The sequence below is a fragment of the Macaca mulatta genome, chromosome 1, assembly GCF_049350105.2.
Source record: "Macaca mulatta isolate MMU2019108-1 chromosome 1, T2T-MMU8v2.0, whole genome shotgun sequence".
Lineage (NCBI taxonomy): Eukaryota > Metazoa > Chordata > Mammalia > Primates > Cercopithecidae > Macaca > Macaca mulatta.
Genome location: NC_133406.1, coordinates 59,781,664 through 59,797,616, shown reverse-complemented (window position 1 = coordinate 59,797,616; position 15,953 = coordinate 59,781,664). Strand labels below are relative to the sequence as shown.

Sequence of the window (15,953 nt, the reverse complement as noted above, 5' to 3'; positions counted from 1 at the left end):
GAAAAGAAAAGAAAAGAAAAGAAAAAGAAGAGTGTGGTGAGCCACATTGAGCTGGAGCCCCCAAGGAGCCCCCATTCCAAGATGGAGCCCCAGGTTGGGGGTTGGAAGATGATGGGAAGGGCGCAACTAAAGTATGGTCAGGTTACAAGGCAGAGAGCAAGAAGAGAGACTGCAACCAAGGGAGGGCAGGCAAAGTTCTGGCTCCCAGCTGCTGGGATGCAGAGTTTCTGGGCAGTTCTAAGGACCTAGAAGCATCACCACCCACCAGTGGAAAGGACAGGGTTGGAAGGCCCCACAAGGGACAGGAAAGGCCCTGCGTGGGGAGTGGGCTTTGACATTCCCAAACCTTGACAAGAGGAACCAAGTCCATCTCTAGACAGCAAGACAGGCAGCAAAGCAAGACCTATGGGGAAAGAACAGCAGACACCGGCGGGGGTGGCGGCCCCTCTCTCCCTCCCTCCCCACCCCTGCTGGAGCCTCAGCAAGGTGTGCCCAGGGGCAGGAGCGGGGGTGACTCCCTGGGCTTGTGGAAGTAGATGGAAGAGGACACCTCGGTCTTGAGCTTGTTGTCCGAGCCACTGGCGGCCGAGGCCTCCGAAGCCCCGCCGCACTCCTCACAGCAGCAGCAGCAGCAGCAGTCCAGGAAAGCCCGGCCCAGCGGCCTGCAGATGCATAGGAGCAGCACCGGGGTGATGGCGCCCTTGAAGAAGGCAGAGAACTGGTTGATGAGGCCCAGGAGGTCCAGGGTCTGGCGGGTCAGCTCGGTGGAAAGGTAGGCCACCACAATGTTGCAGACGTTCTCTGGGAGGGTGCAGAAGGCGTAGACCACGGTCAGGCCCACCACAGTGCTGTTGAGCTGGCTCTCACACTGCTCGTGCTTGCTGGCCCTGCACTCCGACTTCCTCCCCGGAGGGCCTCGCACCCGCCACGTCACCAGCTGGCAGGTGACCGTGAAGAGGATGGGCAGGCAGAAGTAGCAGCCAAAGTACCACCACATGCGGGCGTTCTGGTAGGTCATCACCAGTGAGTACAGGGACTCGGGCAGGCTGGCTGAGGGTTTCATGATGCACGAGTCCAGGGTGCCCATGGTAGGGGCAGGCTCCTGTGCCAGCTGCCACAGCAAGAGCTCGGGCACGGCCAGCGTCATGGAGCCCACCCAGATGACAGCCAGCTTGGCCAGGATAGATTGGCACCGCTCGATGGGCCTCACCTTGGGCAGGGTGCTGGTGGCCACGTGGAAGCGGTCAATGCCCAGGGCACAGAGGCTGAAAGTCGTGACTCCCAGAGAGGAAACCTGTGGGCAGGATGTGAGGGAAGAGAGACGCACTTGGTCAAAACCTATGGGGACAAGGAAGGACACCTGGCTTCTGGCTCAGTTAGACAATGAATGGAGTGATAAGCATAGAAATTATAATAATGGGCCTGGCGCGGTGGCTCACACCTATAATCCCAGCACTTTGAGAGGTCGAGGCAGGCAGATCACTCGAGCCCAGGAGTTCGAGGCCAGCCTGGGCAACATGATGGAACCCAGTCTCTACTAAAAATACAAAAATTAGCCCGTCATGGTGAGGCACACCTGTGGTCCCAACTACTCGGGAGGCTGAGGTTAGGAGGACGGTTTGAGCCTAGAAGGCTGAGGCTGCAGTGAGCCAAGATCACATCACTGCACTCCAGCCTAGGTGACAGAGTGAAACCCTATGGAAAGAAGGAAGGAAGGAAGGAAGGAAGGAAGGAAGGAAGGAAGGAAGGAAGGAAGGAAGGAAGGAAGGAAGGAAGGAAGGAAGGAAGGAAATGAATTATAATAATAGTAACAACTCCATTTAATAAGCTTTTCCTATGGGTCAGAAACTTTACATATCACATTCCCAATCAACCACCTTACAGCTGAAAAAGCTCAGGCTCAGGCAGAAAGAGTGACTTGCCCAGGACTACACTGCTGATGAATGGTGGGGCTGAGGTTTACACACACACCTGCCTCCTTCCCCCTTGTTCTTTGCCTCTCAGGCTGGGGGATGAATGGCCTGGCTCCCACAGACCCTGTTGCTCTCTGACAGACTTTGGAAAATCATCTCCAAGGAAGAACCAAGATGAAGACATAGAAGTTCTGGATCTTTGCAGGTCCTTCCACTGCCCACACCCCATTATGTGCACGCATGGGATGAATGGTCTTGGGGAACATGGCTTACGTGTGCATGCGCGCGCGCGCGCACACACACACACACACACACACACACACACACACACACACACACACAGAGTCCTGCTCCTGGCCCTGTCTGGAGAAGCCCAGGGCCTGGCTGTGTGGGGAAGTGGCCCCCCTCCGAGCAGCCTGTGCCCACCATGCCCACACACTATTCATCAAGCGCATGGAAAACCACCCCGTGAGCCAAGAGGAAGCAGCCTGAGCAGCAGGGGAGGAGAGTGCCAAAGAGCAGGAAGGAAGAGGGGACCCTCCCGCACCGTCAGACGCTGCTCGGCCACACTCAGAGATTGTGCTCAGATCCCCCTCCTGTCCAAATTCTTCTCTCTTCTGGATGGGGAACACAATCCCCGGCTTTTAGCACGGTCACCAAGTGTCCTTTGTGAGAACCCCAACCCCGTCTCTTGGCAGGGGAGCCCAGGCCTGTGGAGGCACAGCCTTTAAGCTTGGGTAGAAACGCCGCCATTCTCTCTCCTTTTTTTTTTTTTTTTTTTTTTTTTTTTGAGAGTCTCACTCTGTTGCCAGGCTGGAATGCAGCGGCACAATCTTGGCTCACTGCAACCTCCGCCTCCTGGGTTCAAGTGATTCTCCTGCCTCAGCCTCCCGAGTAGCTGGGATTACAGGCGTATGCCACCACGCCCAGCTAATTTTTATGCTTTTAGTAGAGACGGGGTTTCACCATGTTGGCCAGGATGGTCTCGATCTCCTGACCTCATGATCCACCCACCTCGGCCTCCCAAAGTGCTGGGATTACAGGCGTGAGCCACCGTGCCCAGCCCTGTCCTTCTATTTTACATCTCAAAAATATCTCAAGTTTTATTCCAAGCTGCCTTTTCCTGCTCCTTCCTCAGCGTCATCCTGAGATCCTCCCTATAAAAGGGTGTTTCCAGGCGCAGTGGCTTGCGCCTGTAATTCCGGTACTTTGGGAGACCAAGGCAGGTAGATTGCTTGAGCTCAGCAGTTGGAGACCAGCCTGGGCAACTTGGTGAAACCTTGTCTCTACCAAAACTACAAAAATTAGCCATGCATGGTACTGCCTGCCTGTAGTACCAGCTACTCGGGAGGCTGAGGTGGGAGGACTGTTTGAACCTGGGAGGTGGAGGTTGCAATGAGCTGAGATTACACCACAGCATTCCACCATGGGTGACAGAATGAGACTCCGTCTCAAATAAAGAAAAAGAGTGTTGTGGGTAACAGAGTGAGACTCTGTCTCAAAAAAAGAGAAAAAGGGTGTTGTCTCCCTCCACCCGTCCCACCACCCAGCCTAGAAGGAGGACTCTCTACCAGCCTGTGGATCATCTCTATCCTCCAGGAGGTGTGGAGGGGCTGGCCCAGGAGGACATTACATATGTCAGGACCCACAGTCAGGGAGGGCCAGGTGTTCATTTACCTACCAGCCACATGCAAGCAAGAGGTCATACGTGTCTGCCCTTTTCCCCTTCTCCTCTATACCATGCCCAAATAAAAACCACCATTTAGGCCGGGCGCGGTGGCTCAAGCCTGTAATCCCAGCACTTTGGGAGGCCGAGATGGGCGGATCACGAGGTCAGGAGATCGAGACCATCCTGGCTAACACGGTGAAACCCCGTCTCTACTAAGAAATACAAAAAATAGCCGGGCGAGGTGGCAGCGCCTGTAGTCCCAGCTACTCGGGAGGCTGAGGCCGGAGAATGGCGTGAACCCGGGAGGCGGAGCTTGCAGTGAGCTGAGATCCGGCCACTGCACTCCAGCCTGGGCTACAGAGCGAGACTCCGTCTCAAAAAAAAAAAAAAAAAAAAAAAAAAAAAACAAAAAACCACCATTTATTGATTTTAATTCTAAGCACTGTATAGACATCACCCATTTAATCCCTTAAGAATTCACCCAGATAGTTATTAGTATTATTATCCCCAATTTACCAATGAAGAAATGGAGATTTAGGCAGTTAAAGTAATTTACCAAATCACACAGAGAGTGATGGGAAAAGCCCAGTTTCTAATCTAGTCTGCTCAATTTCAGAGTCCTGTGTCTAAGCACGCCCAGCTCACATGGGTTGTGAGCACGAGATGATAACTAAGATGCAAAGGCTCTCTCCAGTTGCAGGGTCTTCTTTTTTTTTTTTTTTGAGACGGAATCTCACTCTGTCACCCAGGCTGCGCAATCTCGGCTCACTGCAACCTCTGCCTGCCAGGTTCAAGCGATTCTCCTGCCTCAGTCTCCCAAGTAGCTGGGACTACAGGCGTGTGCCACCACACCCGGCTAATTTTTTATTTTTAGTAGAGACAGGATTTCACCATGTTGGCCAGGCTGGTCTTGGACTCCTGACCTCAAGCGATCCGCCTGCCTCAGCCTCCCAAAGTGCTGGGATTACAGGCGTGAGCCACTGCGCCCAGCACAGGGTCTTCTTTCAGGGTGGAGTACCTTTGGACCACTGTTAGTCAGTCTCCCTGGGTTGGAAGGACAGGAAAGGACTGTACCCACTGCTGAGACCCAGGGAGTCTGTCCAACTAGGACATCATCATTGTTACATGGTGAGGTGGGGACAGACCTTGGAATAGGACCTGTGTCCATGTGCCTGATCCTGAGCCCTTCTCTGGCCAGGCAAGTCTCTCTTGTCATGCAGCATCATTCACGAAGGAACAGCAGCTTCACAGGGAGGCCACAGTCACTCCATTACACTCCATGCAGCCCAAATTTGAAAGACTGCTTATTTTGTCTTATAAAGAGAGGGTGGCCTTGCTGTGTTTTGCATAAATGCACACATCAGTATATTTCTTCAGTGTTTTAAGTTGTCTCTCTATGCTCTACATACCCTTTGACACCCGTGGACTTATCGTAGACATTCCCAGAAGTGAGGGCATAGTGGTATACTTTAGAAGTGTAGAACAGGCCAGCTGGAAGGACCATCTGGTCTACCCACCCTGGTTGGGAGACTTGGTCTCCCAACCTGCCCAGTGACGCCCAGTATGTCAGTGGTAGAGCTGAGACTAGAGCCCCCCATTAGCTCCAGTGCCCAGAACCAGGTATTCCCTTTCAGAGAGGATCTAGGAAGTTGCTGGTGGAGATGACAATGGTAACAATGAGAATCTCAGCAGGGAGGGAAGAACAGAGCAGTCTTTTGCTTCGGGTTCTTGTATTCTTGTGGAGTGGAGGCTGACCTGATCCAGACGGGTGTGAAGGAAACTGGGCTCTCCCTTCAGGCACTCCTTCAGGAGGCAGGAGACGGTGAAGGGAGCTGTGGGAGCAGGACAGCCGCAGAGGGTACAGAGGGAAGAAGAACCGCAAGAAAGGACAGAGGGATCTTGGGTGGGACAGGGGAGAAGGGCTGAGGAAGGGAGAGGGCAGCTTAGGGTCTGGAGAAAGTGGGAGAGACCTGCCTTGAGGTTGCTCCTGAAGCAGGAGATCAGGCTGGGGCTGGAACCCAGGGACCCCACATACCCGCCTGTCCCCCTGGCCTGCCTACTTCTCTTGAGAGCAACCAGAAACCAATACCGTATTTGTCTCCTTCTCCAAGGTAGAGGAGAAGCAAGCCAGAGCTCCAAGACTCAGGTTTTGCACACCCACAAATTCCACTTCCAAGGACCTGATGGAGACTTTGAACCCCTTCCCTGGATTGCAGCCTCTCAACTGAGCTCAGACAGAACACACACTCACCTCCATGAAGGGCACGGCCCGACAAGAAACGTCACCCAGTAGCCTCTGCTTGGTGATCTCATTGAAGATGACAATAGGGAGGCAGAAAAAGAGGACCAGAAAATCCCAGAGGGCCAGGCTGGCAAGGATAGAGTTCCAGGCGCTCTTCAGGTAGTAGCTGTGCCACACGATGCACATGACCGACAGGTTGCCCACGATGCCCACCGCAAATACCACCAGCGCCAGGAGCATGATGGCATAGGCACTGTAGGAGCTCTCGGTCACCGGATACAGGGGGTTCTGGATCTGCAGCCTCTGCCCCGGTGCCCCCGTCAGATTACCCCTCAGCTCCTGCCCGCTGCCTGGGGTGCCCCCATCCTTGTCGGGGTTAGGGCTGGTGGCCACCAAGGGCTTGGTGGGCTGCAGTCCAGCAGGATGAATGGGCCGGGGGTACTCCGCCCACTCCTCAGGCACATACTGCTGCACTCCCTTGGCCTCCTCATCCTCGGTGCCCCTCTTGGATCGGTTCTGCTGCTCCTGGGTCTCGGCTCTGTGCCTTCCCAGGTGCAGGGGGGCACCCCCAGAGACCCTGCTTAGCCCCACAGCCAAAATCACAGCAAGAGAGACAGCCAGGGGCCACAGCCACCGCATGGCTGAATGAGCAGGAGGCAGCCACCCTGGGAAGAGCAGGTGAGTGCAGGGGCCCAAGAGCTGGGCTCCAGAGAGGCAGCTGGCCGGCTGGATCCGCCTCCAGTCAGGCGTCTGGCATCACACTCGCCTGCCCTCCCTCCCAGCCTCTGTCCATGGGCTGGGCAGGGCCCTCTGCTGGACACACAGCACTGTTTCCTGCCCTCACACGTCTCGTCCTCCACGACGCCGCTTCTCAGGCCCTACAGCACATCAGGCTGTGGGGCCCTAAGAGGGCACCTGCTTCAGGCCCCTGAGAGTAGGAAGGAAATGTGGCCTGCCTAGGGTGACACAGGGAGGTGGGGCAGAATGGGAACTGGGGTGCAGGTCTCCTGACTCTAAGGCAGCTCCTCCATTCAAAACTGAGCAATAACCATCACTGTCACTTGTGGAACACTTCCTAGGTCCTAGCACTCAGCTGGTTTCTCAATTAACCCGCAATTAATCTCAGATCACAAATCTGAGGTTTGTAGAGGTCAGTCACTTGCCACATAGTTGATAAAAGGCAGAGCAAGGCCCGTAACCCAGATCTGATTCCAGAGATTTCTAATTTTTTTCTTTTTTTTTGGTCGCCCAGGCTGGAGTGCAATGGTGCAATCTCAGCTCACTGCAGCCTCTGCCTCCTGGGTTCAAGTGATTTTCCTGCCTCAGCCTCCTGAGTAACTGGGATTACAGGTGCCCGCCACCATACCTGGCTAATTTTTGTATTTTTAGTAGAGACAGGGTTTCATCCTGTTGGCCAGGCTGGTCTCAAACTCCTGACCTCAGGTGATCCACCTGCCTCGGCCTCCCAAAGTGTTGGGATTACAGATGTGAGCCACTGCACCCAGTCTAAAACACCATATTCTGAGCCAGACACAAGATGCGTGGACATTTGCAATAACACGTCTTTACTGACTACATGTTGTGTTCAAGACACTCAGAATACAAAAATGTAAAGGATCTCTGCCACCAATGAACTTTCAGTTCAGAGAAGGAAGTAGATGTGTAAGTAAAGTCAGTGTGATAGATGCTATGAAAGGCAAGGGTCATGATGCTGAGGGAACCCAAGAAAATCTGGGGGGATCTGGAAGGCCTCCCAAGTGAGGTGACATTTGAATGGATCCCAAGAAATGGCTGTGAGCTTGCCTGACAGACTATGGGAAGGGAGGGTGCCCCCGGCAGAAGACACAGCACACACAAAGGCTGGGTGATGTGAAAGCAGGTGATGTTCCCGCAAGACAGCAAGTCTGTCAAGGGGACTGGAGTGCAAGGGAGGTGAGGAGAGATCATGGGCCCTTGGGACAAAGAGCCTGGACATATCAGCAGAGGAGGAACTGGACTGTAAAGCACTTTGTATGCCAAGCCAAGGAGTTTAGATTTTATCCTATAAGCCATGGAGAATGTCACAGGTTGTTAAGCAGACAATGACTCAACTAAGTTATTCTAGAGGGGTCGCTGATGGGCAGCTGGGGTCCTAGCAGTCTGGAACAGGAGGATGCAGAGACCGGGGGACCTGTTGGGAAGCAGTGGGTGATGGAGAGAAACCCAGAGTCAAGGAAAACCAGCAGCTTTGAGGGGCTTTGGCTGTGCATGGGAGGGAGAGGTTGAGGCATAGCTCAAGCATGGAGTGGATAGTGAATCTACCCACCCACATTAGGGAGGCACAGTTCTGAGGACAGACCACACGATGCCCAGGAGAATCCACTGGAGAACTAACTGGAAGACCTGCCCCAGAGTGAGTCAGATCATTCCCTCCTCCCAACTCCCATGGCATTAGGCTGCTGTCATTGAGACCTACCACCTTCACCAGCCCAGCCAACATGGTGAAACCCCATCACTACTAAAAATATAAAAATCGGACAGGCATGGTGGTGCACACCTGTAATCCCAGCTACTCGGGAGGCTAGGGCATCAGAATCACTTGAACCCAGGAGGCAGAGGTTGCAGTGATCTGAGATTGTGCCATTGCACTCCAGCCTGGGCAACAGAGCAAGACTCTGTCTCAAAAAAGAAAAAAAAAAAAAAAGGCCGGACACAGTGGCTCACGCCTGTAATCCCAGCACTTTGGGAGGCTGAGGTGGGCAGATCACAGGGTAAGGAGTTCAAGACCAGCCTGACCAACATGGTGAAACCCCATCTCTACTAAAAATAGAAAAAAAAAAAAAAAAAAATTAGCCAGGCGTGGTGGCAGGTACCTGTAATCCTAGCTACTCAGGAGGCTGAGGCAGAAGAATCACTTGAACCCGGGAGGTGGAGGTTGCAGTGAGCTGAGATTGTGGCCAGTGTACTCCAGCCTGGGCGACAGAGTGAGATTCCATCAAAAAAAGAAGGAGGAAAGGAAAGGAGGGGAAGGGAGGGGAAGGGAGGGAGGGAGGAAGTGGGTAGAGGGGAGGGGAAGAGAGGGGAGGGGAGGGGAAGGGAAGGGAGGGGAGGGGAGCGGAAGGGAGGGAGGGAGAAAGTGGGCAGAGGGGAGAGGAGGGGAAGGGAGGGGAGGGGAGGGGAGGGGAGGGGAGGGGAGGGAAGGGAAGGGGAGGGAAGGGGAGAGGAGGGGAGAGGAGAGGAGAGGAGCCTACCACCTTCCGCCTTGTGGTGTGGCTATTTGGGGATTTGGATAACTAGAATCATCTATCATCTGCAGCATCACCACTCACCAAGTACCACACTTTGCTCAATGCTTGCTATAATTATCACTTACTCTTTATATTACTCTCCTAGACTCTGAAAGGTAAGGCAACTTTCCTAAGAACACACAGCTAGTGAATGACAGCTGGGATCCAAATGTAGGTCTGTCCAACTCCAAAGCTGAAACTTTTTTTTTTGAGACAGGGTCTGGCTCTGTCGCCCAGGCTGGAGTGCAGTGGCATGATCTTGGCTCACTGCAACCTCAGCCTCCCGGGCTCAAACAATCCTCCCACCTCAGCCTCCCGAGTAGTTGGGACCACAGGTGTGCACCCACCACACCTGGCTAATTTTTGTATTTTTAGTAGAGACAGGCTTTTTGCCATGTTGCCCAGGCTGATCTCAAACTCCTGAGCTTGAGTGATGTACCCGTCTCAGCTTCCCAAAGTTCTGGGATTACAGGCATGAGCCACCTCACCCAGCCCAAAGCTGAAACTCTTAACCACTCCTCTGTGTGACTTCACAGAATTCTAACATAGGAAGAGATGCTAGAGATAATCTACACCAACCTTCTTATTTTTCAGGAGTAGAAACTGAAGTCCAGAGAAGCCAAGTGACCAGGCCAGGCACTCGGCAGTCCTGTCTCTGCTGTGGGATCCTCAGTGCTTCATAGGCACGTGTCAACACATTATGGACCCAAGCCCAGGGCTGGTATGTGTGAGCAGAATAAGTGTTAGTTCTCTGCTCTTAAACAAAACAAAAAAAATCAAACACAAAGTCCTGCTCTATTGCCCAGGCTAGAGCACAGTGACATGATTATACTCACTGCAGAGTTAAACTCCTGTGATCAAGCAATCCTTCCACCTCAGCCTCCAGAGTAGGTAGGACTACAGGTGCACACCACCCTGCCTGACCTTCTGCTTCTTATTTTATTTTTTTTATTTTATTTTATTTTAAAGACAGGGTCTCACTCTGTCGCCTAGATTGGAGTACAGTGGCAGGATCTAGGCTCACTGCAGCCTTAACTCCTCCTGGGCTCAACTGATCCTCCCACTTCAGCCTCCCAAGTAGCTGGGCCCATAGGCACATGTCACCATGCCCATTTTTTTTTTTTTTTTTTTTTTTTTGGTAGGGATAGGGTCTACCGATATCACCCAGGCTGGTCTAGAACTCCTGGGCTCAAGCAATCCACCCCCCTCAGCCTCCCAAACTGCTGGGATTACAGGCGTGAGCTACCACGCCCAGCCTCTTTATGCTCATGGACATGCCTCCATCAAACCTCACATTTTGCCTCACACAGAGTAGGTGCTCAATAAACACTGAATGCCTGAAAGGGCACCCCTTGTGCCTGTCTCTGTGAGAATGGTTGGAACGTCAGAGGCCACTAGGTGGAACCAAATGTCCAGTGATGGTAGTTAAGGGCCCGGCCTCAGACCTTCACCCCATCTGATCCTAACCCATCCCATTCTGCCCAGGTCCTGCCCACAGACCTTCTATGGCTGTCTGAGGAAGCCATCTGAAAAGAGATGATAGGGGACAGGGTGGGTTCCCAGGGGCTGAGACTAAAGGGATGGGGGATGTGCCTACTCTTCCCCTCCACCCGCCCGGAGGGTGCCCAGCATGGGTCCCCCAAAAGCACTTTTCTCCTACCCCTAGTTCTACTCTAGGAAGATTCCTCTCTCTGGACCAAGCTGGAGCCATCTCCCCTATTCAGAAGCATGCCAGGCAGAGACAGAAGGCTTTCCTAGCCCTTGGGAGTGTCTCTCCACGATCCCAGGAATTCCCCATTCCTCTCCCTGGGAGTTTCCCCAGTGCTGGCTACAGAAAAGGTATTTAGCTGGGGCCGGGTGTGGTAGCTCACGCCTGTAATCCCAGCACTTTGGGAGGCGGAGATGGGTGGTTCATGAGGTCAGGAGTTCAAGACCAGCCTGACCAACATGGTGAAACCCCGTCTCTACCAAAAATACAAAAATTAGCTGGGCATGGTGGCGCATGCCTGTAATCCCAGCTACTCAGGAGACTGAGGCAGAAGACTCACTTGAGCCTGGGAGGCAGAGGCTGCAGTGAGCCGAGATTGTGCCACTACACTCTGGCCTGGGCTACTACACTCCAGCCTGGGCTACAGAGCGAGATTCCGTCTCAAAAAAAAAGAAAAAAGAAAAGGTACTTAGTTGGAACTGGGTGGGAGGGAAGCACTGAGGTGGCACTGAGGGTATCTGAGCTGGTGTGGAAGTGCCACCCATGAAAAAAATGAGCGAGTGTTGTACTGAGCAGATTCCATGTGCCATGCATTCTCCAGCCAAGAGCACACTCTGGAATCAGACTGCCTGGGTTTAATTCCTGGCTCTGTCATTGACTAGCTGTGTATGTGACTTTGGTCAAGTATGTAACCTCTGTCCCTCAGTTGCCTCATCTGTAATGTGAAGATAATAACAGACTTGTTGTGAAGATTAAGATTAAATGCTGGGTGTGGTGGCTGTCTCCTCCCAGCCCTTTGGGAGGCCAAGGCAGGAGGCTCGCTTGAGCTCAGGAGTACAAGACCAGCTTGGGCAACATGGCAAGACTCTGTCTACAAAAAATACAAAACTTAGCTGGGCATGGTGGTGTATGCCTATAGTCCCAGCTACTTAGGAGACTGAGGTGGGAGGATCACCTGAGCCCAGGAGATCCAGGCTGCAGGGAGCCATGATTGTGCCACTGCACTCCAGCCTGGGTGACAGAGCAAGATTCTACCTCAAAATAAATAAATAAATAAGATGAAATTATGCCAGGCGTGGTGGCATACACCTGTAGCTCCAGCTACTTGAGAGGCTAAGGCAGGAGGATCCCTTAAGGCCAGTAGTTCAAGACTGTAGTGTGCTGTGATCTCACCTGTGAATAGCCACTGCACTCCAGCCTAGGCAACACAGCAAGACACTATCTATAAAAAAAAAAAAAAAAAGCCTGGGCGTGGTGGCTCACACCTGTAATCCCAGCACTTTGGGAGGCCAAGGCAGGCAGATTGCAAGGTCAGGAGATGGAGACTATCCTGGCTAACACGGTAAAAACACATTTCTACTAAAAATACAAAAAATTAGCCGGGTGTAGTGACGGGTGCCTGTGGTTCCAGCTACTCGGGAGGCTGAGGCAGGAGAATGGCGTGAACCCAGGTGGTGGAGGTTGCAGTGAGCTGAGATCATGCCACCGCACTCCAGCCTGGGCAACAGAGCGAGACTCTGTCTCAAAAAAAAAAAGAAAAAAATTAGGTGGGCATGGTGGCACGTGCCTGTAGTCCCAGCTACTCAGGAGACTGAGGCAGCAGAATCACTTGAACCTGGGAGGTGGAGGTTGCAGCAAGCCTAGATCATGCCACTGCATACCAGCCTGGGTGACAGCAAAAGACTCAGTCTCAAAAAAAAAAAAAAAAAAAAAAAAAGAAGAAGAAGATTAAATGAGTTCATCTATGTAAGTCATTAGAATAATATCTGGCATATGTAAGCACTATATACATGTTAGCTACTGACTAGAATTAATTCATTTGATTCTCACAGCAACCTTATGAGATAGGGTACTATTATTATATATCTACCCATTTTACAGATTTGGAAATTGAACAAGCAGAAGGCAGCCAAAGAAGCAGAGAGGGCAAATTCTGAGACAAGTTCTTTCCCCTGCCCGGGTTCCAGTTCTGAATAGGAACATAGATCTGGCCTATACTGAACACGGACTGAGGCTAGGGGAAGCATAGACAGTCTGACCCCACCAGATCTCACTGTGTCATTCTCCTCCAAGCTCTGGGCCCCTGGCCCCAAATGGCACTTGGGTCCTGCTCTAGGGAACAGGTGAAGGGCCACTAGTGGGAAAAAATGCTTCTAAAAATCAGGAGACTTGCTACTGAGTCCCAACTCTGCTACTAACTAGCCCTGTGACTTCAGGAATAGGTCAGTCACTCATTTTGAAAATATCTGTTGCGCACCTACTATGTGCCAGGCATCGTCCTAGACATTTGGAAAACAGAGTGAACAACATAGCATGGCCTCCACCCTCATGAAATTCACATTCAAAGCTGGGTGCAGTGGCTCACACCTGTAATCCCAGCAGTTTGGGAGGCCGAGGCGGGTGGATCACGAGATCAGGAGATTGAGACCATTCTGGCCAACATGGTGAAATCCCGTCTCTACTAAAAATACAAAAATTAGCCAGGCGTGGTGGTGGGTGCCTGTAATCCCAGCTACTTGGGAGGCTGAGGCAGGAGAATCGCTTGAACCTGGGAGGTGGAGGTTGCAGTGAGCTGAGATCGCACCACTGCACTAAAGCCTGGCAACAGAGCGAGACTCCATCTCAAAAAAATAAATAAACAAGGAATTAACATTTGAGGCTGGGCGCAGTGGCTCACGCTTGTAATCCTAGCACTTTGGGAGGCCTGAAGTAAGGAGTTTGAGACCAGCCTGACCAACATGGTGAAACCCCATCTCTACTAAAAATTAGCTGGGTGTGGTGGTGCATGCCTGTTATCCCAGCTACTCAGGAGGCTGAGGCAGGATAATCACTTGAACCCAGGAGGCAGAGGTTGCGGTGAGCCAAGATCATGCCATTCCACTCCAGCCTGGGGTACAGAGTGAGACTCCGTCTCAAAAAAAAAAAAAAAAAAAAAGAAAAGAAAAGAAAAGAAATTCACATTCAAGTGAACGAGGCAGTCACTGAAAAAGCCAAATTCCAAGTAATATAGCTATAAATTGTGATGAAGTCATAAGATCATGAGACCTCTCTGTCCTTCCAGTTTCCCCTCAGTAAAAGGTAAGGGGTATTTCTTGGGTCTTAAGTCCCCCCAAGCATGCTATCTATGGTAATAAAATACAGTCATTGCGAAGGCATTTTAAAAGGTAATGTGGACTGCTAACACACTGTAAGTCAGTGGGTTTTGATTGGATCATCAGGGTCAGAAACACCTGGAAACTTATTTGAAATGCACATTCTCAAGCCCCACCCTAGACCTGCTAGATCAGAAACAGGGTGGGCCCAGCTTCTAGTTGTTTTCTAGCAAGTCCTCCAGGATTCTGATGAAGGCTAGAGTTTGAGAACTACTATACTAGGCATTCCCATTGCATTCAAATGGTAGGGGGGTGGAGGTGGGAGGATGCTTGTAGGAGGGGACAGGGGGAGAAACCTGTGTCCCTGGAGCTCCCAGATCAGGAAGTCACTGAACCTCTGATGAGCAGGTCCTGTGTCTGCCTATCTTGGTCCTCAGTGCCTGGCATTCAATAGATGCTTGATACACCTGTTTCTGGGAAAAAAAAAAAAAAAAAGGAAGGCCGGGCGCAGTGGCTCAAGCCTGTAATCCCAGCACTTTGGGAGGCCGAGGCGGGTGGATCACGAGGTCAGGAGATCGAGACTATCCTGGCTAACATGGTGAAACCCCGTCTCTACTAAAAATACAAAAAACTAGCCAGGCGTGGTGGCGGGCGCCTGTAGTCTCAGCTACTTGGGAGGCTGAGGCAGGAGAATGGCGTGAACCCGGGAGGCGGAGCTTGCAGTGAGCCGAGATCACGCCACTGCACTCCAGCCTGGGAGACACAGCGAGACTCCGTCTCAAAAAAAAAAAAAAAAAAAAAAAAAGGAAATGGTAAGTAGAAACAAAAAACTGCTCAAAAATCCTACTTGTTATAAGATGCCAAAATCTCCTTAATGGGAGTGGGAGGAAACTTCTGGCTTCCTCAACAAAGGTAACATTTAACAACTTTCAAGTCCAGGTGACTCACTCCTGTAATCCCAGCACTTTGGGAGTCCGAGGTGGGCAGATCACCTGAGGTCAGGAGTTCAGCCTGACCGATATGTTGAAACCCATCTCTACTAAAAATTCAAAACTTAGCTGGGGGCCGGGTGCGGTGGCTCAAGCCTGTAATCCCAGCACTTTGGGAGGCCGAGACGGGCGGATCACGAGGTCAGGAGATTGAGACCATCCTGGCTAACACGGTGAAACCCCGTCTCTACTAAAAAATACAAAAAAAAAAAAGCGGGGCGAGGTGGCGGGCGCCTGTAGTCCCAGCTACTCGGGAGGCTGAGGCAGGAGAATGGCGTAAACCCGGGAGGCGGAGCTTGCAGTGAGCTGAGATCTGGCCCCTGCACTCCAGCCTGGGCGACAGAGCCAGACTCCGTCTCAAAAAAAAAAAAAAAAAACTTAGCTGGATGTGGTGGCGTGCGCCTGTAGTCCCAGCTGCTGGGGAGGCTGAGGCAGGAGAATCGCTTGAACCTGGGAGGAGAAGATTGCAATGAGCTGAGATTGTGCCACTGCACTCTAGCCTGGGTGACAGAGTGAGACTCTGTCTCAAAAAAAAAAAAAACAACTTTCAAGACAGTCAGTAGAAAGCCTTTCAACCATCTTCTGCTCCTGCCCCAAGATGCCCCTTTCCTGGGGGAGAAGAGGGTATCCTCCTCTCGCTGTGACTTTCCCCAGCCATGGCAGCTAGCTCCCCGCATGCAATGTTCCAAGCACATCTCACCGTCTTCCCTCACTGGCCTACAGCACAGCTAAGGCAAGGCTGGAATGTTCAGATGCAATGAAATCCTCAAGGATGCTAAAGAGATACAAGCATAGTTAGTTACAAGAAGTCGAGGGATCCAGCCGACAAGGCGTGATCCTACTTCCCAGATCCCAGAGCCCCCCTATCGTATCTCCTAGCTGGCACCCAGTACTAGGAGCTCTCTATAGACATCTACTCTCTTCCAAGTCCACACCAAGAGACGGGTGGAGAGAGGGCCTCTTCTACTTACTAGGACTGCTCTCTAGGTTAGTTTCTCAGTAAGGACCTTTCAATATCAGAATAACTACAGGCAGGGACTGGCCTCTCAGGGCCCAACTGGCTGCCCCATCAGA

The 15,953-nt window shown here is 52.0% G+C and overlaps 1 protein-coding gene and 1 long non-coding RNA gene across 2 annotated transcripts in view; both read right to left on the bottom strand.

The window, feature by feature from the left end:
• Nucleotides 1-2: 2 nt before the first annotated feature.
• On the bottom strand, nucleotides 3-6,528 carry GPR37L1 (G protein-coupled receptor 37 like 1). The gene is given in 2 exon segments (NM_001266071.1): nucleotides 3-1,294; nucleotides 5,834-6,528. Coding segments are annotated over 2 exon segments (1,446 nt in total). The 5' UTR covers nucleotides 6,464-6,528; the 3' UTR covers nucleotides 3-478.
• Nucleotides 6,529-9,814: 3,286 nt separating this feature from the next.
• The window catches only part of LOC144341075 (uncharacterized), a 53,945-nt gene continuing 47,806 nt past the window's right edge, over nucleotides 9,815-15,953 (bottom strand). The window contains exons 3-5 of the long non-coding RNA XR_013417669.1: nucleotides 15,580-15,654; nucleotides 14,247-14,363; nucleotides 9,815-12,487 (exon numbers count right to left, since the gene is read on the bottom strand). This is a non-coding gene — a long non-coding RNA (uncharacterized LOC144341075). The remainder of the gene's footprint in view (nucleotides 12,488-14,246; nucleotides 14,364-15,579; nucleotides 15,655-15,953) is intronic.